Source organism: Sparus aurata, chromosome 11, assembly GCF_900880675.1.
Source record: "Sparus aurata chromosome 11, fSpaAur1.1, whole genome shotgun sequence".
In the NCBI taxonomy this organism is placed as follows: domain Eukaryota; kingdom Metazoa; phylum Chordata; class Actinopteri; order Spariformes; family Sparidae; genus Sparus; species Sparus aurata.
The window spans coordinates 32,836,361-32,860,685 of NC_044197.1; the positions used below are offsets into that span (position 1 = coordinate 32,836,361).

At 41.8% G+C, this 24,325-nt stretch overlaps 1 protein-coding gene across 4 annotated transcripts in view; it reads right to left on the reverse strand.

Annotated features, from left to right (window-relative positions):
- Positions 1-24,325, reverse strand: part of szt2 (SZT2 subunit of KICSTOR complex) — a 221,147-nt gene that overhangs the window by 185,329 nt on the left and 11,493 nt on the right. For all 4 annotated transcript variants that reach the window (XM_030433927.1, XM_030433928.1, XM_030433929.1 and 1 more), the window contains exons 4-14: positions 23,087-23,257; positions 21,749-21,871; positions 21,257-21,413; positions 18,700-18,806; positions 18,035-18,245; positions 15,612-15,782; positions 15,283-15,514; positions 15,064-15,193; positions 13,492-13,637; positions 13,196-13,348; positions 12,522-12,636 (exon numbers count right to left, since the gene is read on the reverse strand). In XM_030433927.1, coding sequence (XP_030289787.1) covers positions 12,522-12,636; positions 13,196-13,348; positions 13,492-13,637; positions 15,064-15,193; positions 15,283-15,514; positions 15,612-15,782; positions 18,035-18,245; positions 18,700-18,806; positions 21,257-21,413; positions 21,749-21,871; positions 23,087-23,257 — 1,716 coding nt within the window. The remainder of the gene's footprint in view (positions 1-12,521; positions 12,637-13,195; positions 13,349-13,491; positions 13,638-15,063; positions 15,194-15,282; positions 15,515-15,611; positions 15,783-18,034; positions 18,246-18,699; positions 18,807-21,256; positions 21,414-21,748; positions 21,872-23,086; positions 23,258-24,325) is intronic.

The window sequence follows — 24,325 nt, forward strand, 5'->3', positions numbered from 1 at the left end:
TCCCCAACATAACTGAACTTTGTAAAATATGATTATTTCTTTGCACAACAATTTAAAGATAATAAATAAATACATAAATTTAGCGATAAAACATGTGTAAGAAGCCCATTGTGGGTAATTTAGTTTAGTTAGTTAAGTTTTTGATGGTGTCCACATTGACATTCATTAGACTTAGGTGGTCAAAACTGCTTCAGTGCTGTAACTAAGTCTCATAACATAAAGGAAAACACTGAATATCAACCTGCAGTGTACTGCAGTGCTGTTCTGCTTGAGCACTTACATATTTGAAAATGTTTCAAACTAAGTGTTACTTCATTGAGTCAAAGATATGACTATAATGGGCCTTGTCATCATACACCCATCATACTGTATCAAATATTTTAGAGTTAACTCAAAATGAAATGGAATATCCGTATATTGCAAATTATTTTAATAAATACAGTTAAAATACAATACAGATGAAGTCTTTCGCTGTGGATTTCAAAATGGAATCTGAAATGAACTCAGTTAGCTAGAATTGCCCATTTTTCACACTTAGGTGAAAATTCAGCTTTGAGCTACTATTGGTCAGGATGACAAACCCCCCTCTGACCAGAGAGTCAGGGCCTAACAGCTACTGAGAGCTGCAAGCTACATTTCCCGCCGGCCCGAAGAACTACTCCTATCCTCCTGCTATTATTCCAGATCAGTAGCTTCGACGCAAAGGTTGCCAGCTTACTTCATAATCTTAGGAACACAAAGGTAGTTAGCACAGTGCTGCTATCCCTGCAAAGGAAAGGAGCGACCAGTAGGCCTGTAACAACAATCAATAAATCAATTAATCGTTCATAAATAAAAATGAGGCCGATAATTTTGCCGGCCTTGATAATTTCCATTTGCATGCTTGTTTGTTTTCCTCGTGTCTCTCACATGAACCCTCTTGTCAGTCACTCTTTGTCTCTGTGTGGGAGAGCGGGGCCCTGCCCCTAACATAACACAGAGTGCAGCATGAGAGCTCCGTGAGGAGTAGCAAGCCAGAAAAAAACACTAGTTGAGATTTGACGGAATCAAACCAAAGATGGAATTGGTTTTAAAGCCAAACGCGACAGCTGCAGTGTGGGAGCACTAGGGATGAAACGGTTACAGGTGTCACGGTAAACCACGGTAACAGTCTCGATGGTGAAGGTTACCGTTTAAGTTTGAATTACCATGGTAACCGCCGCAGTCGATAACCATGGTGTGGAAAATTCGCGAGATACTTCTTAAGTCTCACTATGCATGTGCAGCATGCAACGTGCGCTTGTTACGTAGTGAAGAAGACATGGCGGAGGGAGGACATGAGAGTAGAGGCCCTCAAGGCATTTTTCCTCCTTCAAAGAGAACCAAATCTGAAGTCAGGTGGAAGTTGCGAGGGGTGGCAACACATGCAATTTACCTACTCATTTGCGTGACCTTCACCCTCAACTGTTCAGCGAATGCAAGGTAAGCTAACCTTAAGCTCGGGTGCATGATGTGTGGGTATTCTCTGTATAATTTGCTGTTGTCACTAATCTAAATTGACCAGATAGTGGAATAACTGAACAAAGTTAATCAATGATTTGGCACGTTATGTGAACCGCTTATTAATTGTAGATTTATCTTTTTTAAAGTCGACCTAATAATTCCCCAAATACTGATGCAGAGCTGCAGTTAGGAGGATTTGACACAAACACGTACTGGGTGGACTGAGTTAGTGAATGCAAACTGACTGAGATGACTGACTTTCATCTCAGCTCCGTTCACCGGAGCAGCGTCTACCTGTGGCTCAGCAGCAATTTGACAGGCAGCCAATATATATAAGTAATATCAGAAATGTATAATACTTGCGGATTTATTTGTAGTTAAAAAATAATATAAAATGGTGAATATAACAAGTGTCTAGACATAGATAAGAACCCAAATGGAGTATTTATAATCAATCTAACAATAATCCTTTTTGTTTTGATCTAAAAAATTACCCAACCTGTTTTTTCACAAACGTGATATGATCTTAATTGTCAGTTTTGCGATCTAAAATTCATAAAGATTCAAATAAGTAAAATGTCTTTGACATTTTTTTTGTTTTCATTACAATGTCTAGAAAATGTACACATGTAGTTATTGTGGAATAGATTCATCAAATTTCATTTAGAGCTTGTTATACATGTGTTGCAATTATACAACACTGGGTGAGTGTGGTAGTCAAATTAGCAGACTTTTTGCAGTAGGCACAAACAGGTTGTATTCCCTCCACTACACCACTGCCTGAAACAGAGTGTTTTCTTTATACATGAACAGTACACATTATAGCCTTGTGTTGTGTTCTGGTGAAATTTGACTGATTGAAAAGTTTTATCTCTAAAAATGTCGTTAATTTGATCAGACTGACCTAAAATTCCATAAATTTGTCCACAAAGACGATATCAACAGACAATTCAGTTCTGGGAAAGGTGAAAATGTTCGTGAATGTAGGGTGTAGATGTCAGTGGGGGTATGCATGTTTTTCTTTTAGTATCAGGGTTCTCCCCAGACGGTGGAACAGCGGCGCTACGCCGCTATACCGCTAGGTCAGCGCCGCTATACTCGGCGCGTGACGGTGACGAGCGTCCGTCCGTGCGTCCGTCCGTCCGTCCCCCGGTTGACGGCTAGGAGCTCCCGGCTGACGGCGATGAGCGTCCGCCCGTCCCTCGGCTGACGGAGTTGATGATCGTCTGTCCGTGTCCGGAGCCACTACAGTCACGCGCGCACCAGAGCCAATCACTGCAGAGCCCACCATGACCCCCCACCTTAAGAAAGAAGCAGATTTATACCTGCAGCGGCGCGAGCTGGACTGGGATTTTGCTGGCAGTTTGGTCCCGTTCTGTTCTTTTCTGTGCATCTAAACTGACTGTTGTGGATTAATGAGATTAAACGAGTCTGGACCGAGTCTGTTCGGGTCTGAGGAGATCCGGAGACGCGCGGACAACAAAGTGGAATCGGAATCTGTGGTTGTTCGTGTGCTAGCCGCTAGCTGCTAGCTACACGGCCCACCTCCCGAAGCGACGGACTGGAAGCATCGGCACGTCCAAAACCGGACCTAGGGTAAATAATGTCCGCCACGCTTTTTCACGAACATCGCCGTCACGTTTGCTTTGTTTCTGGTGCAGGAAGAAACGGTAAAAACGGGCTTTTGTCACGAAAGTGTCCAAGCAGCAAGTTTGGTTGCTGAGGAACAGGAAGTTGTGGGAGGGACCTAGGCAGATGATTGACATGCAACGACGGTCGGTGTGTGTGAGAGTAACACGCAATGCAGCAAGTGTGATCTTTCCCTTTGCTTTTCGGAGGACAAGAACTGTTTTTGGGACTTTGACTATGAATGAAAGTGAGCCATGAAAAGAAAAATAAGAATGGAGTCACGTGACGCGCTTGGTAAAGATGGCTGCCTGAGCCGAAGCTCCGACTAACATCGTTAAATTAATCCTACAATTAGTGTCTAATATCGACTATGCGAACGTGTTCCATATTAAGAAACTTTCTTGGCCATACATGATGTCAAAACAACTCAAAAGCGGGGATATTAAGAAGCATTTGCGGCATCAGAGCGCACACCATGATGGCAACGATAACGGCTCAGAGGCCCCAGAGACAGCACGCTTCAGCCAGGACATTGCTTATATTTTTGCTACACTGCAAAAAATATCCAGCGACCTAGCCAGCCTTGAAGACATACGCTGAACCACAACCTCAGTTGAAGGGAAACTGTCTTCACTCATCTCGCGAGTGGTGGAGGTGGAGAAAAGAGAGACTGCACATGATCCTGGTTCGCTTCCTGCACTCAGCCGACAGGGAGCTTATTCTACGCTCCGCGCGGAATAAATCTGAGCTGATCTGGGAAGGTAACCGCATCATGATATTCCCTGACTTCTCACGGGCCACGCAGATGAAACGGGATAAATTCAGGGAGTGCAAGAAGGCTTTGAGGGAACGCAACATGAAGTTTGCTCTCCTTTACCCAGCGGTTCTGAGGATCGATCGCGGCGGGATCCAGAAGCGCTTTGAGGTTCCGAAAAAAGCAATGGAATATATCCAGGAGACCCAGGGGTGAGGATGTTTTGGAAACGAACAGGACCAAAGGAAAGTTGTTTTGTTTTTTTTGGACACTAGTACCTTCAGTTATATGACACAGTATCCCGGAGGAGGTAACTGGTCTAAGGAGACATTGTGAGTAATAGGGGAGATGAGCACAAGGCAATCCCCCCCTTTTTTTTTTCTTCTTCTTTTTCTTTTCCTTTTTCCCCTCTCCTCTTTTCTGTCCCTACACTGGTCAAGGATTTGTGAATATGGGGGGAAGGAGACAAAAACCCCTATCGTTTTATTTTAAGGGACCTCCTCAAAATGTCCTGAGGTGTATAAAGTGATAACGATGCGGTCGGTCAGGATGGGTAAGTCACTTGGACAGTCGGCGTTCATGGACCGTCATTTTAGTTCTGTTATAATGGGGAGCGCAGAGTTCGGTGTTGCGCGCTATGTTTGGGCAACAGGTTATTTCAGGGTGGAGGGATCTAACAAGGACATGTATCACACGCACATTGTCGTGAGGTGGCTGTTTTTTGTTTATTGTTTCTTATTTTGTTTTGTCATTTCTATCATTTACTTCTAAAAAATTATTTATGACTGCTAAAATGGATAATCTGAGTACCTCCACTTGGAATGTGAATGGCCTGGGGCATCCAATTAAGAGAAAGAAGGTATTTTCTATTCTGAATTCTAAACAATTTGATGTAGTGTTTCTACAGGAGACGCACCTCTCTGCTGAAGAATCAGAGAAATTGTGTAGAGGATGGGTGAGCCATGTTTATTATAATGCAGGATCTAGTCAAAGCTGTGGGGTGTTAACACTTATTAACAGGAGGCTACAATGTAAATACATTAGACAATTTAAAGACACCAGGGGAAGGATCCTCATTGTGGTTGCAGAAATACAAGGTCACATGATTTTTCTGAAAAATGTCTATGCTCCAAATGTAGATGAACCACAGTTTTTTGCAGACCTGGAGGCCAAGATGCTGCAGGCAGGAGATTATAATGCCATTACTGGGGGAGATTTTAATTTGGTAATGGATCCTGTTCTTGATCGTAGTAGTACTGTTCCAACAAGGTTGCCTAAAGCACTAGTAGCAGTGAGAAGCATGGCTGAGTCCTTTGGTTATATAGATGTGTGGAGAATGTTGAATCCAAAGAAGAGATTCTCTCTCAACATTCTCCCGGATAGACTTTTTTCTCATCTCCAAAAACCTTCTACAATCAGTGACTTCATGTTCTATTGGGAGTATTTTAGCCTCGGACCATGCCTCAGTTAGCTTGGAGGTGCTGCCTTTCAGTGACAGGATCCGAATGCCGAGATAGAGATTTAATTCATCCCTCTTACTAGAATCTAAATTTAGAGAGGCGTTAAGAAATCAAATTAAAATACATATTCAGTTAAATGAACCTACAGCACCCTCTGCAGGGATTACCTGGGAGGCGCTAAAGGCTGTGTTGAGAGGCTATATTATCCAACATGCCTCTTATAAAAAAAAAAAGAGTATTGCAAAACAAGCTGTGCTTCAAGACAAGATTAAGAAATGTGAGGCCAAGTTAAAAAATAATTTCAATTTTGACGATTTAAGAGCTCTTACATAACTCAAATATGATTATAATTGCATATTGTCACAGAAAGTGGAGTTCTCAATCTTCAGAATGAGACAAAAATATTACGAATCAGGTGACAAAGCAGGCAAATTATTGGCTAACAGTTTAAAACAGAGAGAACTATCATCTATTATTTCAGCGGTTAGATCAAAAGAAGGTGAATTAAAAGCTAAAACAGTAGATATTAACAGTATGTTTAGAGACTTCGATGTGAATTTATATACAGCAGAAATTCAGCGCAGTGAAGAGGATATGGAAAGGTTTTTTCAAGGATTAGATCTTCCCAGATTATTAGAATCACAAAAGACAGACCTCGATCGACCTATAACCAGTGAAGAAATTATTAGGGTAATTAAAGGCCAACCAACTGGAAAGGCCCCGGGACCAGATGGTTTTACAGCTGAATTTTTTAAATGTTATGTCACTGAATTGACACCTCTATTACTCAGTATGTATAATGAGGCATTCGTAAAGGGGGAGCTACCAGCTACTTTATCAAAGGCTTTGATAACACTGGTTCTCAAAAAGGAGAAGGATCCTTGTTACTGTAAGAACTATCGTCAGATTTCCCTTATTCCATTACATGCCAAGATTTTGTCCAAAATACTTGCAAATAGACTGGAGAAGGTTATTACCTCTGTAGTGCACGAGGATCAGGTGGGATTTATTCGGGGATGCAGCTCTGCAGACAACATTAGACGCTTTATTAATATTATGTGGGCAGTCTCGGATTCTAATTCACCGGTTGCTGCTGTATCGCTCGACGCTGAAAAGGCGTTTGATAGGGTGGAATGGGGATTCTTGTTTAAAACTTGGAGATTTGGAGAAATTTTTATAAAGTGGATACGCCAGAGGCAGCAGTACAAACTAACGGGTACATTTCTTCATATTTTGAGTTGGGCAGAGGTACACGCCAGGGATCACCCCTTAGCCCTCTATTGTTCTGTTTGGTGATGGAGCCGCTGGCGGCCGCAATTAGGAGGGATGATATCTTTCCGGGGGTGACGTATAACGGTTTTACCCATAAATTAATGATGTTTGCAGATGATATCTTGCTACTGGTATCAGACCCTGTGGTATCAATACCGTTGAACACAATTAACGCCTTTTCAAAAATCTCGGGATACAAAGTCAATTGGGATAAATCTGAGGCTCTCCCTTTAACAAAGTTTTGTCCATCCTCACTCTTTCAAGCTGGCAGATTTAGATGGCCTAAACAGGGGCTAAAATATCTTGGTATCCTTTTTCCCTCTAAATTGGAGGATATTGTTAAGGTGAACTTTGACCCCTTGATACAGGGACTGGATGTGAAACGTCACTGTATCTATCCTTATGGGGGAAAGTTAATGTTGTTAAAATGAACTGCGTTCCCAGGATTAATTACCTGCTCCACTCTCTGCCATTAAAGATCCCAGATAGTTACTTCAAACGACTCAATATGATATTTAAAGATTTTTTGTGGAATGGGAAATGAGCGTGTATTAATATGAAAAAATTACAACGACCAGTCAACAGTGGTGGATTGGGACTATGGCTGTAGCGATACACTAATCTCACGATACGATACGATACACGATATTCAGCTCACGATATGATATATATCACGATATTCAGCCAACGATACAATTCGATACGATTCAATACACTTACATCATTTTCTGAAAGATTGTAAAAGGGACAGTGTGATTTTGGTGACATCTTGTGAGTGAATACGACAATACAACCATTGAATTAATTATAGGGCTGGGTATCACCAGGTACCTCGCGATACAATACCATCACAATATTTTGCACTCGATAACGATAATATCACGATACAGCGATTCTGCGATAATCGACATATTGCAAGAAATTTCATCCGCGATACATCATAATATCTGTGTCACTGAAGAAATTCAGAATTTATTGACTGCACTGAATCCATTTCACAGGAATTACAAAACATTGTCAATCAATTTGACATGAATGACAACCAAGTAAACAAAGAGTGTATTGCATAGTGTCTCTTCTTAACACACACACTGACTACAACTATCATTAAATATCTATATGTGTGGGTTTCAGAGCTACTTAAACCATTGTTTAAATTTTATTTGGTTGTATACCTATGTTTGAATAAAGATAAAGCTGTCCTCCGAAGAGGGGTTGTGGTGGTGGGCCAAAAAATAAAAAAATAAAAAAAATATATATATATATTTTTTTTTTTTTACATTTTTAAATATCGCTATTTGGCACCAGTGTATTGATAACGTAGTATCGATATTTTGGCACACCCCTTATTGGGACTCCCAAATTTAGTATATTACTATTATGCATTTAATCTCAGACACCTGGCACACTGGGCTTTACCTCCAGAGAGAGCCCCCCCTGGGTACAGCATAGAGCAGTCTGTGTCAGCCCCCCTCCCTCTCCTCCACTGTTTGTCCACTAAATTATCTAAACATGAAAGGGCCCATCCTATCATATCTCACCTTCAAGGTATATAGAAAAAGATCTCCAGGCTGATAGATCTCGACCCTCATTTCAACAAAGCTGCTAGTATTTGGCTAAATCCCAAGTTAAATATTAATAAAAAAACATTTATCTGGAAGGAATGGGTAGAAAGGTATTCTTGTATTGGAAAATGTATACAACACTAATATATTCAAAACATTTGATGAATTTAAACAGGATTACAATCTACCCAAAACCGAATTCTGGAGATATCTTCAATTATGCCATGCACTTCAGGGGATTTATGGGTCAAGTCTACACCCCCCAAAACCAGCAGATAAGTTAGGTAAAATCCTCCAGGTGCTGGGTAAAGGCCATGAAGCAGCTAAATATTATAAGATGCTGATGGAAGGTGAGGGGGAGATAGGGATTGCAGCCCTGAGACTTTCCTGGGAAAGAGACTTGGGTGTAACATAATGATGTACAGGAATGGGCCAAGGTGTGTGGTAATTCTCGAACAATGTCAAGGGATTTGAGGGTTAGGCTTATTCAATTTAAGATTCTGCACCGATTCTACTGGACCCCAAGTAGACTCTTCAGACTTGGTTTAAAAGATTCAGCTACTAGTTGGTAGTGTTGTGTGGGAGGAGGTACAATGATACATGTGATGTGGTCATGTCCTAAGATTAATCAATACTGGATGAAGATTCACGGTTACATTGATAGAGTCCTAAAAAGACATTTTGTTCTTTGCCCCAAGCTATATATACTAGGAGACTGCAAAGTACTGTCTGCTTTTCCTCAACCACTCAAATCCTGGACACAAACTGCTATCATGATTGGATGACAGATTATTCTCAGGAACTGGAAGAAACATGGAGAACCTCCTTTCCAGGACTGGGTGACTGAATTGGGTAAAGTAGCTGCATATGACAGGATGTCATATAGGATGCAGGACAGAACAGAAAAGTATTTTCTGAAGTGGGGCATGTACCTTGACAGTATATCTGCACCAAAGTAAAAAATAAGTGGAGGCTCAGGAATTGTTATGAATAAGATGGAGATGTGACGATTATGTGATTATCATTTATTTTCTTATAAAAGTTTTCCTTAGTACTATTTTCTTTTTTAAGATTTATACTTTTTATTATAACATGAAGGATCTCTCTATGATCATGTTCATGAGTTTTCTTGAGATATGTATAGCCACTATATGGATAGATAATAACTCCTTGTTACGGGTGGGTGGGGGCGGGTGGGAGAATATGTTCTCTGTTGGCATTTTGTATGTATGCTGGTACGGATCTGAAAAAGACAAAATAAAAAAAAATGCAAGTCATAAAAAAAAGAAAGAAAAAGAAAAAAAAGAATGAAGAAGTCGCAAGAAAAAACTGTCTGTTTTTTTTTAAATATATTTCTTTATAAAAATATGACTAATGTGTGATTATTATTAATGTTATATACCTTTATGGGGATACGTAAGCAATCAACCCCACAAATGAACCCTTAGTTGTTCTGAATTGTTGTTCAGAGAACATGAGTTCATGTACAGAAATTCTGCTCCAGACTAGCCTAATGTTGCCATATTACAACATTTCTCTAAAAACGTACATAAACATAAAAAAAAAAAAAAACCTTTCATTTCTGCATCAGAGGCCTCCTACAACAACATCTCAAGGATCAAACGACAATATTATCGTTTATCGCAATAATTTCTGGGACAACTTATTGTCCAGCAAAATTTGATATTGAGACAGGCCTAGTGATCAGTTTCCTCTGTCCTCTTCCTATGTCAGACCTTGCACGGCAAGAACAGCATTGTTCAACATTGGAAGTAAAATGTTCTCCTGCTTGGCTCATCAGTCAAGGAACCACCAGCACCTTTTTTACAAAGACTGGTGTAGTTTCTGGGTTTCTCTTCTCAAAGGTGTCGGCGTGTAGTTTGTTCATAAATGATTCTGCGGAAGCAAGGCTGGGTGGAAGGATGAAGCAATCTTTATTAAAACAGAATCTAGCGCCTTGAGTCCGGATCAGAAGCAGCTGCATTCTGATATTATCAATTCTGTGGACAAAACAATGCCAATATGCTTTGCCCTCTGCCCCATCAAACCTCCGCCTTTGCTCTTAGGAGGTTTTCCAAGTGCCCCCCTCCCATCTCTACTCGTAGGGGCCTTCTTAAAGTCCCTTGGGCTGTACCTGCCTACTCCTAATTGGTCACTGTGGTGGGTTGAGGGTCCATCTATCCAATCGACATAAAAAGGAGGTGGTTTATCTCCCTGCTCATCTCCCATAAATGGCTAAATCTGTTACGGTCCCTCCTTGGGTCTTGTGCTCCAAAATTACCTAAATGATCTCTCTATCCTTTTCTGGAGATGTACACGTTTAGATATCTTCCTCCACCTGACATAGGAGTCAGGCTCTGTTTTAGTCCCTATAGTGGCCTTGTCTATTGCTAACCTTTGACACACACACACAGCTGAATGCTGCCTCCAAGGTCCCTTGGAGCTGTGAGCCCCGTATTGTCTACATTCCTTAACTTACACAAGGAGGAGCAGGTTAAATTTAAACTGAGTTGAATTAAAGGCCAGAATGTGTTGCAGTCCAGACACCTCACTGGTAACGTTGAAATGGGCCTAGATAGCACACAGCATAGCATAGCAAGGCCGAGCACAGGACTTTTAACTCTGGTTGATGTAATGCACATGTGTTCAATGTAGGTGTTTGTTCACTGTTTGGGTGATATTATGAGCCCTGTGTAGTCAGGTTATTGGTAGTTTGTTTGCTACACAGTTAATTTAAAGTTAGTTGAATTATGCGTCACACAGACTCAGGGTCTTTGCATGCAGCCAACCATCTTCTATAACATCTCGCACGCATGCAGTTTAGTATGTTTTTAAGAGACAGATTTGTTGAATTTGCCATCTTTTCCCTTCTTCAAGGGTGTTGCCCCAAGGTGATCTAATGTAAATTGGATCTTATTATTTACCAGAATTCATAATTATCCCTGATAATCATTAATTACTTCTGATTTAACCCAAAACTCCCTATTAATATTGCATTAAGCACTTCAAATCAAAGGTAGCGCCAAAACTATGAGGTGCAGCACAACCACTCACTGTATTTTCTGTTTATTAAGAAAATAGGTGGAACATAGTTATATAATAATTATACATAATTATTTACGTATATATTCATTGTCTAAAGTTTACATACACTTGTAAAGATGTTCATCATGGCAGTCTTGAGTTCCAGTTAGTTCTACAGCTCTGATATTTCAGTGATGGAATGACAGGAGCACATTCTACTTTGTCATGAAACCATTCAAGAAGTTTGTTTCAATAATTAATTTATTATAGGTCTTTTGAAAATGTGTCCAAATCTGCTGGTTCAAAAATGTATATACAATAACTTGAAGGATCAATTTTGGCAATTATAGAAAGTTGTGACAATCAAACTTTGTTCATAGCATGATGCCGATGGTGATTCACACAGAGCGTAAGGGCGTGTTATTCACACAGAAAGCCGGCGCTGCGTCTCCTAAATAGGCATTTCCCGGTGTCCCCCCTGTCAATCTAAACCCGCGGACAGTTTATAATCATATGGATGTTATTATATTGTTAAGTGATTAAGGTTCTGACCCAAGTTAAGTTTTTAGGTTTCTAATTTACTTGATTAATGTTAAATCATTGGCACATTTAATTTATTTTAAAATTTAAAATTCTCTGTAAATTACCAAAAATATGAAATGAATAAATAAATGAATACATATGACAGAATTATTACTTTTTGTTGTAATCAGTAACTAAACTTGGTACCTCTGCAATTCAAGTAATCCATTATTAAGTTAGTTTTTCATAAAAGTACACAGTTACTGGAGAAAATTGCTATCTCAGCCTTTCCTTCTGTAGCCACCAAATAAAATAGAATCCCTAAAGCATTTGCACTGTATCTGTAGCTCTCCTTCAGGTGGCTGCATGCCAGCAACATACAGTTCTGTCAGTGCGCATGCATAGCTAGCTGATACTCAATGGTACTCAAATACTTTTCTCAGTAGATAACACAGTAACATAAGTTGTTTTTTAATGGCAGTGATCTTGTTAGGTAATCAGTTTTTAAAAGTAATGTTACTCCACACTGATCATTAATACATCTTCCAATACAATTATCCCTACACAACATTTATACCTACTGTAATATTATTATCTGCACTATTGGCAAGCAGAAGAAGAAGAAATACGACTATGTGGGACCTATGAGGCACAATGAATACAAACTGAAAAAGACAAAGAGGTGACAGCCTGGAGTCACATTTTTACTCCCTTAAAGTGTAAAGCAATCTAACAGATCACCTCCCAAATTACATGACACTGACAATGACATGCCATGTCAATTAAATAACCTGTTCATTTGACTGTGAGTACCTTGTTCCTAACATGGGCTGGTGTACCAATAGGGAAGCCCAGTCGCAGCACCATGCAAGGCGTCTTGGAGATGAGACGGACAAGGTAGAAGGATGTGGGAGGCTGGTCAGAGGAGCTGTGGACACAAAATTCTTTGAATCTTACTTTATTCAGGAACATATTTTTTCATAAAATAAGAGGTTTAACAAAGATTTCTCATTTTAAAGAGCAAATCGACTGTGACTTTAGGCAGTTTTACCCAACCTTTTTGAACTGTGACAAGTTGTATGCTTAGGCCTTAGTCTGATGGAGGAAATGAGTAGTGAGCAAAATAAACACAGTTGATTATAAAAATGATCAAACCTGAAGATTCTAAACACCGGCAATATATATTTTCTATGGTAGTTAACATCTAAAATAGTTGTTTTATTTCAACTGTATCATTTATTTATATTCTGATTTTTACAGTGAAAGTGCACAATTTAAAGTAACTGCACCACAGTTAGATTGCAGCGAATTTGCATCTGATGTCCCTGAGCAGGTATACAAAAAAAATATATAACAACTATATATTTTTTATGGAACAGCACAATACATAGAAAGTCCATTAATGTGTACATTACTCTACATAAAACAAAACTGGTATCAATATTATCGTTAACTGATAATTTCAAATTTTCCGCATCCATTCTCACCTGTATATAAGTTTAACATATGAGTACCCCTCAACCAGCACAAAGCTGCTCCAGTCCCTAAGCAGTGATGTGAGAGCGGAGTGGGAGATACGACACTGAATGGTGCTGTATCGCCCATTGTTTCCAGCTGTGTGCAGGTGTTTAGGGACAGGCCTGGAAGGACAAAATCATTGGTGTAGTGAAGGACTGACAGCCCAGAATAAATTAGGCCAAACAAATAGCAGATAAAAAAGCAAAACACACACACACAGACACACAGACACACACAGACACAGACACACACACTCATTTCTCACATGTCATGTTCAAGGATGATAGTAATGCGATGCATGTGCAGCCATCTTTGCCAGAAATTGGCATCCATAGAAAGGATGGGCTTCCAGTAGGAAGCAAACTGGGACTGAGAGGAGTCTTTGGATCCACTGTGCTGTAATGACAGGACCTGGAAAAAACAGAGATCATTCATCTTAACAAAGTAACTAACACAAGAAAAGTTTGGGACAAACTGGAGAAGACGGATTAGCAATGGGGAATACATAGAGACTATAACTCATTGAATTACTGTCTATGGATTTTTGGTGTTTAAAAGGATGGTGTTGTTTATTTTGCTTATTGTCAACAAACCCAGATTTTTAACCTGAAATCAAAAAGTGGTGCAAATCTATTATCCTTTGGAAGTTTGTTCAGATCCGGTGTGCAAAGCAATTACATTCCGTTTCTCTGCTTGATCCCCTGAGCCATGAGAGATTGTCCAGTAACATTGGGGCTGACATGCCTGATACAGTGCCAGTGATATGAGTGGAGGGGACCCTCTATGTCCTAGGTGTTTTCTTTCTTTTCTGTGTTGGTTCCAGAAAAGATATTTTTGGTGTTGATTGCACTGGTTGCGTTCAGAGATATGACAAAACAGTGTGGCCTTCTAAATTGTTGCCAAGCGGTTAGTGAAAGTTGAAGCCAGTTCAAGCGTGTCACATTTATCATGCAGCGCAAATTGTTTGGTGTCCATTTGTAGCTTCAGTCAAATACTTCAATTAAAATGAATTGTGATCTATTCCTTTACCATCAGGAGACCCTTACCTTGTGAGGCAGCAGGGTTCATGAGATCACGTTTATATCATCTTTGTTATAAGGAAGGTTGGTACTACAGAATCAACTCTGCTGTGGTGGAGGCAGAGAACATAACAGTGACTTAGGGTTGAATGTAATGCAACTGATAGGAATGATAGGAATTAAACGAAGCCTAAAGGCAGAGAGTTTTTCTCGATCATTTTTTGTAATAGAATTATTCGAGTTACTTGAGTAATCGTTGCAGCCCTTCTTACAATCTTAAATATCATAAAATCAGCACACTTTAAATATCAGCTACTTACTTACCTGGTAATTCATAGGATGTGGTAGGGTTATCTTACCATCTTAAATGTAGACCTATGAACCTCCAGGAAAGAGTTTCCTCTCTTTCAGCTTTATGCATTGGATCAGGTATTACAGATAACACATAATCTGTAGCATTTTTGTGATGCATAATCTGATATGGCGGTGTTGGTATTGTTCATGGAGCAGTGTAACTGTGTGAGTGTGATCAGGATGTGAGCATTGCTCTCAGTGAACTCCCCCTGAATAAATAAAGGTTAACATTTTTAAATGAAGGTCCTTGAACAACATTAATTGTTCAAAGGAATAAAACCAACATGGATTTATCAGATCTACTTTTAAGAGTTTAATAACAGTAGCAACCTCTGCAAATCAAGCTGTCAACTTTGATTTAGTTCATCTTTTGACGGTTATTGCTCATTCTGTTTTGGTTACTTTATATGAAGTGGCAAGTGCCACATTTTGGCACCTCCTGGTGGTAACAGACTGCACAGTACCGGAGTAGTAGAGCCTGGTGGGATGTAAAACAGAGGAACTCCATTTTTGGTGCTCTCAGGAATCATGTAGTTCTCAGGAACTGAGTTAAACGACTGGAGGTGCACCAACATCTGATCAGTTTGGTTGATGCTGGAAGGACACACATTACATGTAGTTAGGTAACACCACATCAAACATTAAAGCCTATCAATCAATCCATCAACTCCAGACAGGTTTACCTCTGCAGTGTGTTCCAGAAGCGTCGGATGACAGAGGTGCGGTATGGGCTGGCGATGGGTTTTCTCTGGGTGCAGCTGATGTCATGCAGGATGTCATAGCTTCCCTCCATCGTCACCTCCACACGGGTGGTTCTCTTAGTATGGTCCAATGGCCAAGAGGCGGCTGCCAGGTACTCGATATGCATGTTGTGTTTCCACAACAGCACCAGCTTCACCTCCAGCTGAGTCCCACCTTAAGACACCAGGAGCTTTACCCTCACAAGGATCAAGGTCTAACACTGAACCATACTTTTTCAAATATGAGAGACTTTTGTAAAGGGAGACAATACCTTTTGTTAGGCTGATTTCTCTGATGGTGTAGCCCTCTCTCAGTCGCACGGACACCACACTGATTAAATGAGCATGGACTTCCTTCTCTGTGTGCTTCTTCCTCCTCATGACCAGAGCGGGGTTACCACTGGCTGACACAAGGTGCTCATTGAACAGTTTGTGCTGAGAGACTACAAAACAGTTGAGTGGTTAGTATATAAACCTTCTTATTTTGATCATCATCTTAACCATCACAGTCATCATCCATCGCCACCAATCCAAAATTGTTGAAGGCTTTGCAGCTCTCCAAGGCTCAGTGTTCGGCCCCTTTTTTGTTTGAAAACATCAAAATGTACTTTATTGGCATATAATATATATTTTCTATTAATAATAAAAAATAAATTGTGTTGCATTTTTTTTTACCACTGTTTATTTTAATAATAGATCAATCCTTTAATTAATTTTTCAAGCAAAAATGTCAGAAAATGCTGGTTTTCAGGCTTTCCTGCTTTTCTCTCTATATCACATTAAACTCACTATCTTTGGGTTTGAGACTCAATAAAGATATCACCTTGGACTTTGATTGATATTTTCTAGATTAATCAAATAGTTGTTTGGTCTTCCTCCTTCTCCTCCTTCTCCTCCTCCTCTGAACCGCCAACTTACCGTGGTGGAGGGGTGCCCCTGGTAGGGTCTCCCAAGGCAAACAGGTCCTAGGTGACGGGTCAGACTAAGAGCGGTTCCAATGCCCCTGATGAAAAATATCAAAACAAGGATGTTCACATGTCCGGAATGGTGTTACCGGGGCCCCACTCTGGAGCCAGGCCTGGGGTTGGGGCTTTCAGGCGAGCGCCTTTTCGCTGGCCGGGTCTTTGACCACGGGACCCGGCCGGGCACAGCCCGAAAGTGCAACATGAACCTCCTCTCAAGACTGATTGGCTCAGGGGACTCCTGAGGCAGCTGACGGGTACTGGCAGGCCAAGCTAGCGGCAACAAGGGCGGTCGCGGAAGCAAAGGCTCGGGTCTGGGAAAAGTTTGGGGAGGCCATGGAGGAGGACTACCGGTCGGCCTCGAGGAAATTCTGGCAAACCATCCGGCGCCTCAGGAAGGGGGAGAAGCCCTCCACCAACACTGTTTACGGTGGAGGTGGGGAGCTGTTGACCTCAGCTGGGGATATCGTCGGGTAGTGGAAGGAATACTTCGAGGATCTCCTCTATCCCACTGACACGCCTTCCATAGAGGAAGCAGATGCTGGGGACTCAGAGGTTGATTCATTCATCACTCAAGCCGAAGGGAGTACAGGGTCGGAGGCTCTCTGCCAAGGGCTGTGTGGTCCCTGTATGGCCGGAGCCGGAGCCTGGTTCGCATTGCCGGCAGTAAGTCAGACCTGTTCCCAGTGCATGTTGGACTCCGGCAGGGCTGCCCTTTGTCACCGGTTCTGTTCATTATTTTTATAGACAGAATTTCTAGGCACGGTTAGGGGCCAGAGGGGGTCTGGTTCAGGAGCCACTTGATTTCATCTCTGCTTTTCGCAGACGATGTTGTCTTGGTGGCTGCTTCAAGCCAGGACCTTCAGCATGTCCTGGGGCAGTTTGCAACTGAGTTTGAAGCAGCTGGGATGAGAATCAGCACCTCCAAGTCTGAGGCCATGGTTCTCGAGCGGAAAAAGGTGGCTTGCTCCCTCCGGGTTGGGGTAGAGTTCCTGCCTCAAGTGGAGGAGTTCAAGTATCTTGGGGTCGTGTTCACGAGTGAGGGAAGGATGGAGCGCGAGATTGACAGGCAGATTGGTGCAGAGGCAGCAGTAATGCGGTAGTTGTATCGTTCTGTCGTGGTGAAGAGAGAGCTGAGCAGAAAGGCAAGCGACCAAAATGAGTTTCCTCCGCAGGGTGGCGGGGCGCTCCCTTAGAGATAGGGTAAGGAGCTCTCTCACCTGAGAGGAGCTTGGAGTAGAGCCGCTGCACCTCCACATTGAGAGGAGCCAGCTGAGTTGGCTAGGTCATCCGTATCAGATGCCCCCAGGACGCCTTCCTCGGGAGGTGTGCCTTGCATGCCCCACCGGGAGGAGACCCGGAGGAAGACCCAGGACACGCTGGAGTGACTTTGTCACTCGGCTGACCTGGGATTGCCTTGGGATCCTCCCGGAGGAGCTGGAGGAAGTGTCCAGGGAGAGGGAAGTCTGAGTGTCACTGCTCAGACAGCTGCACCTACGACCCGGCCCGGATAAGCGGAGGAAAATGGATGGATGGATGGATGGATTGTTTGGTCTTTCAAATGTAAGATGAAGCTGATTCTGACATGTTTCACTATTTTATGACATTTGAAAGACCAAAAGGTTATTTGATTAATCTAGAAAAAAATCTTCAGCTTAATCGATGATGAAAATAACTTTTTGTTGCATCCCTCGAAGTAATAACCTCAAAACAGACTCAATTTCAAGACTCACCACAGAAATACTCTGAGTTCATAGATTCAGGGGTCTTAAGGAAGGAGTACGTTAAGAAGGCCTTGTGGTAGGCGTTCATCTCCTGGCTATTCAGGTCCACCTCAGGACAGGTGGGTAGGTATGAACCAAAGGTGGCCAATGAGATGAACTTCATCAGCTCTACGTTGGGGATGTAGCCAAAGCTGCAGTCATAGGAGTATGCACCGCCAACCTAGAAAAGGACAAACACAAGTATCGTAGTTACGAAATCCATCCCCCTGATACTTAAAATCAGGATATATGGAACAAAGAGTAACACAGAGTAACCTAATTATTCTATCTTTATGTTCATGATTCTAACATTATCCTTAAAATCTGTGACTTTCTCTGTCACTTATGTAATGTCACAGCTGCAACAGCAGTTGAGGGTAAATCCAGTGCTACAATTAAAAACAGAATAATTGGTTTGCATTTTTTCTTAAACAACTCCAAGTTTGTCTAAAGGAAAGGAAAGGACAAAACGAAAACAAAACAAACCCACAAATCATATAACTGTAAGCACACAGTATGAACTACTGACAACAGTGTGTCATGATTATTTTTGGCATTCCATTTGAAAAAGGAAGTTCCATGACTAACGAACAAAAAGGTCAGAGCTGCAAACATCCAGATGTTATTTTCTTTACCTGCACAAAAGAGCAGGCAATGGTTCCACTCCTTAGCTGGTTCAGGAGGGTCTCACACACAGCAACATCAGGAACACTAGTTACTCCATCTGTGATAATAATGATACCTGAAATACACAAAAGTTTGATTACTAAGTGTGATGAAGTCACAAGAAGAGCATCTATAGTGTAAACAATTCATTTCTTTTTTCCATTTATCTTTGATTAATGTTTACACACTTTAAACAACAAATGGTTAGTTTTCTGGAGGTATAAACTGAATGTGGGGTGGCTGTGGCTCAGGGGTAGAGCCAGTAGCCTCTTTCACACTGCCCTCCCGTGTGAAAATTTCAGATGCCGAGCGGGGGGAAATTTCACTCCGGTGCTGATCTGTCTCTGGAGGTAGTATCAGGGCCGCATTATTGGTGAGCCGTCCCAGTCTGAACGGATAATCCGGAGATGCGGAGCGAGAGCGTGTCGGTCTGACAGTCTGATAACTAAACAGGTCCTTCACTCAACTAAATACAGAGAAATGCCCCACAAAGCATGGTTATAGGACCGAATAAAAGTAACGTAGTAACTGTAACTGTCTTTGGCAACTTATATGAGGAAAACAAATACAACAGCTGTACGTGGAGAAGCGTCCGTCCTCCGCCTGTCCTACCGACTCTTCCTCACATTTCTGCTCAAAAAACAGCGTTTGTCACCGGCAAAAAACTTTAACTCACCGAGTGTTTGTGATGAAAATAAATCACCGCGACCATCAGCTCTCCGGACTGAGACTTCAGGGAACTTCCCCCCAGAAAACAGCCTCCGTCCCCGCGAGTGACAGAGTCAGAGAGCGTCCTGTTTACTGATGGCGATTATGTATAATTATGTAATTCAGCGCAAAAACTTAACTCCGTCACTTTCCAGGATGTTTGGTGGGTCAGGATACATATTATAACAGCATCCATATGATATAAACTGTCTGCGGGTTTGGATTAACAGGGGAACACCTGGGGAAACACCGACGTCGTCAACATGGCGTGTACCGTCACGCCTCTTTAGGAGCCGCAGCGCCGGCTTTCTGTGTGAATTACACGTGAAGGTGGAGATGCTTCACTCTCTGAGAATCACCATCGGCGGAGAATTGCCGAACCACCGCTCCAGAGATAATGCGAAGAGGCTGTGTAAAAAGGGCTAGTGTATTGATATTGGAAGGTCGCTGTCTCAGTTATCCTGGTCTGCATGTCGATGTGTCCTTGGGCAAGATACTAAACCCCAAACTACTACTGATGTGCTGGTCAACACCTTGCATGGCAGATAGCGCTGTGGTTGAATAAATACAAAAGTTATCTAAAGATGGCAAGGAAACACACTGCTCACAGGAACAACCTTAGCACCCATACTGTCAGAGCAACTCTCAGAATGATAAATTAAAAAGGAAAAAATAAAAGTGGCCCCTTGTTTTAGGAAGTGCAAGTTTATTTGTATAGCACAATTCAGACACAAGGCAACACAAACTGGGCATAAATAGTGTTTCAAAAGAAATTAAAAATTGCATTTAAACTACGTGAAAGGAAGGAAGACTAAAAGAGAACAGGTTCAAAAGAGAGAAGACCAGCAAATAAACGTCACAGTACAGTTCAAAGCCTTAAAATTGCTTCAGTGAAAGGCTCTGGCAAACAGAACGGTCTTCAGCCTTGATTTAAAAGAGGTGAGAGTTGGAGCAGACCTGCAGTTTTCTTGGAGTTTGTTCCAGGTATGTGGTGCATAAGAACTGGATGCTGCTTCTAACCCTAACCCTTATGTTCAAACAAATGAAAAAAAGTCAGTCAAAGGCCTAGAAGAATTTGGAGAAGGTATCTGTACTTCTTCAAAGAGGTTCTAACAAACACTTCAGCATCTCAGCAAGGAACTTCTTAACCATCACTGATCTAGAAACTACATAACAATAGTGTTGTCGCGATACCAAAATTATGACTTCGGCACGATACCTGCCTAAAATATCTCAATACTGATACTGAAGCGATACCACGGCGAAAAACTAAAACATCATCAAAAGTAATGGCATAAATTCTAGATGACAGAATGTGGAAATTAAAATGATTTATTTATTTTTATTATATATATATATTTTTGCAAAAACTGCTGAGCTTTATAGCTTCTGTATCTGTATACAAGAAGACAAGTGTCTTCTTGTTTTGTTCATTTGTCTTGTTTGCTCTCAGAGATTATTAAATAAATAAATATTATTGAATAAATAATAATTTTTCATTAAAAGTTCAGTGCCAGTAGCAAAAAAAGATTAACAGCACATTTTATTCGGCATAAAAATATGTCCAACATGTCTGTGTCGCTCTGCTCTGTGACTGTCTGTCACCGTGAAACCACGCCCACTCTGGCTGCAGGCTGTGAAGAAGCAGAGAGAAGCTGCACACAGACACTCTGCCCCACTGTAGCACAAAGTTCATGAAGTACCGATACTAATAAAACGTGAAAAAGTATTGTTCTCAACGGCTGGGTATCGCGGTACCTTTTCTACTATCGGTTTACCGTGCAACACTACATGGCAACTTGTAGTAAATAAACCTACCTGAACTGGAGTTTGGGGGCAGCAACTGAAGGGCCAAGATGCCTTGTCGTACCATGCTGACCAGACTCATATCAGCTGACACCATGGAAATGCCCTGCTTTCTGTGGAGCTGGTCATCCGAGATGTTGTTAGGGAGACATTGGATTGGCTCCACAGGCTAAAGGTCAAATAAATATGTTGTCAATATTTTTAAAATGATTCTATGGCACATATAAAGAGGATACACCAGGCTTTTGATCCACACACCATATTCGTTAAGAGATCAGTGCTGGTTTGGCTCTGCACATGAGATTTGTGGGCACTTACAAAAATACAGAATATGGGTTAGTTCTATGCTTTAAGATGTTGGAGAGGCTGACACTGCTCATACTGATATTGATGAAATCTTTTGTTTTATTTAAACTTTTTTAAAATCTTATTTAGATCTTCATTTAGATCTTTTTTCCATCTCTATTAGACAGTGCCAAATACAATGTAAATACTGTTACTTGCCTGCTCATGCTGTTGATGTAGGACTTGTGCAATGTTGCTCTCCACTGCTCTGAGCTGCTGATAGATGTGATGCAGGAACTCGTCAAGGTCAATTCTATCAAGCTGACAGCCCTGTACCAAAACCTGCAGAGGAGATCAAACTTGTCAAAGGACTGAAAAAACATGTCTAGCAGTTTATCAGGGTTCCATGCTCATCTTTATTTTACTAGGCACAAGTGCTGTTATAAACTTTAGGTGCACGGACAAAAGTTTGTTTGAAGACCAACTTTAAGTTATCTGTTTTTAATAATAAATATACACTGGTTACAAGCTGATTTAACTCAATCTTTTTTCCTGCATCCCTTTTCATACAGTGTTGCTCATTCAAGTCTTGGAAACAGTGGTGAAATGTTACTTAGTACAGTTAGGACAGTTTGTGGCAGTACTTGTTGGCGTTGGACACACCCATACATAACGTCCCATAGGTGCGTAATTGGATTTAGGTTAGGGGAACGACAGGGCCAGTCAATGGCATCATTCAGTGCGTTTACATAAAACTCAAGAAAACCGAATTACTGTGTTAGTCCGACTATGATTGAGTTTTAAGATGCATGTATACATCTTAGTCTGACTAAAATTGGACCCGATCGGATTTCTCATAGTCAATTAAAGCACCCAGATTATTCGATTGATAATTATTTTAGATTGATTGATAAGAAAAAGCGCTATTGTGCACCTAGTGTGTGTAATTATCATGTACACCATATATGAAGTGTACAAAGATGTAGCTTCGTCTCGCTCTTCGTACACCATCTTTCTAGAATGCCGAGGCAGTTGGTGACGTAAAGAGGTCAGTCGGAGGTGGCTCTGTTTCCACTAGTTGAAATGCATACAGCGCCACCTAGCGTACCGCAGTATGACATGCTTCAGCCCAATAATCCGATTTTCTCACCGGCCTGTATACTTGGATAATCACAGTTGTCTGATTGAGTAGCACAGTCTAACTATGGCTGTAATCAGACTAAGCTGTGCATGTAAACGCACTGAATGCCTTCGTCGCCCTGTGTTCATTGGTACAGGTTTCTTGTTGCGGGCTCAACAGTTAACACTTCAGACCAATCCAAACAGTGATGCTGGCTGTGGTAAGAGATGAAACACAACTAAAATTTTAAACGGAGAGGACAGAGGAACACTCCTTTTCAACTTTGTGTTAAACTACCTTGAGGGCATTCATTTAAGATAATCCATTCCATGGCTCAAAAGGCTTTTTACGAAATTTGGTTACTGGAAACTTGGACACTTGGAAAAGCATCAGTAAAAAGAAAAAAAAGAGCATGACATGTAAGCTACTGTAATGACCTGATGGGAGGTAAGGCCAATAATTGATGAATATGCCAAGATGGTGACAAAGATTTTCGGTTTGAAAAGTTGATCAGTTCCAGGGACTTGAAATGGTTGAGCCAGACCAGCCAGACACCTGGACAAGGCATGGAAAACCTCGTCAAAGATCATCTCTCCTGTGCTGTCATCCTGCAAAACAGAAAACAAAACATAAGCCAAACACAATCAGTTTCAGTTTGCTGTGTTATGTCATCTTCTGAAGCATCTTATGCCAGGCACTTATAAGTGCCAATAACACTTTCGCTAAATCAAAAATATCAAGCCTTTCGGGGGGGGGGGGCGCTAGTGAGCAGCGCATGGAGTAGACGTGCTTTCAGGGGCTCTTCCCTGCCAATATGTAAAATTATTATTCTGACAGTCTCGTACATAATTCTATCAGCCACGGGAACAACTGTACACAGTAGTGGCCTAACCAGTTAAGTTTATGCAACGACATGCCGAGGAAGTCGTCAAAAACCGTCAAGTGGCCTCCACCATCCTCTGCTTCGTCTAGCGCTAATGCTAACAATGCTAGCGCTAGCCAGCCAGTTCATGACTCCAGCGACAGCGACACGGAGCTGTTGCCGTCAATCTGGGAGAAAGTTTCCGACAAGATCCTGGGACACATGAACGGCAGGTTTGATAAACTAGAGCAAACACTTCAAGTAGTGCAGAGCTCTCAAAGGGAACTATTGGAGAAGGTTGAAACAGTGGAAGAACGAGTGCTGGACCATGAGAGCCGCATAACCTGCTTGGAGAAGGCAGTCTCTGGCCTGAAGGATGAAAACAACGCGCTCAGGCTAAAAGTGGATGACCTCGAAGGCCGGTCGCGTCACAACAATATCAAGATTATCGGCATTCCTGAACAGGAACAGGGCGGTAAACCAACCGAATTCATCGAGGCATTAATCCCGAAGCTTTTCGGCAAAGACAGTTTTCAGTCACCGGTGGTTATCGACCAGGCGCACCGGACCCTGCGGCCGCCGCCCACAGCTGGAGCTAAGCCTCGCGCCATCATCGCCAGGGTCCACTTCTATCGGGAGAAGGAGCTCATACTTCGCCTCCGGAGGGAACGACAACTAGAGTACAAAGGCAACAAGGTGCTAATTTTCCCGGATTACACGCCTGAGGTGATGCGGCAGCGGCGTGAGTACACCGAGGCCCAGCGGATGCTATGGGGGCTAAAGGTGGAGCACAGCCTACTTTTCCCAGTGAGGC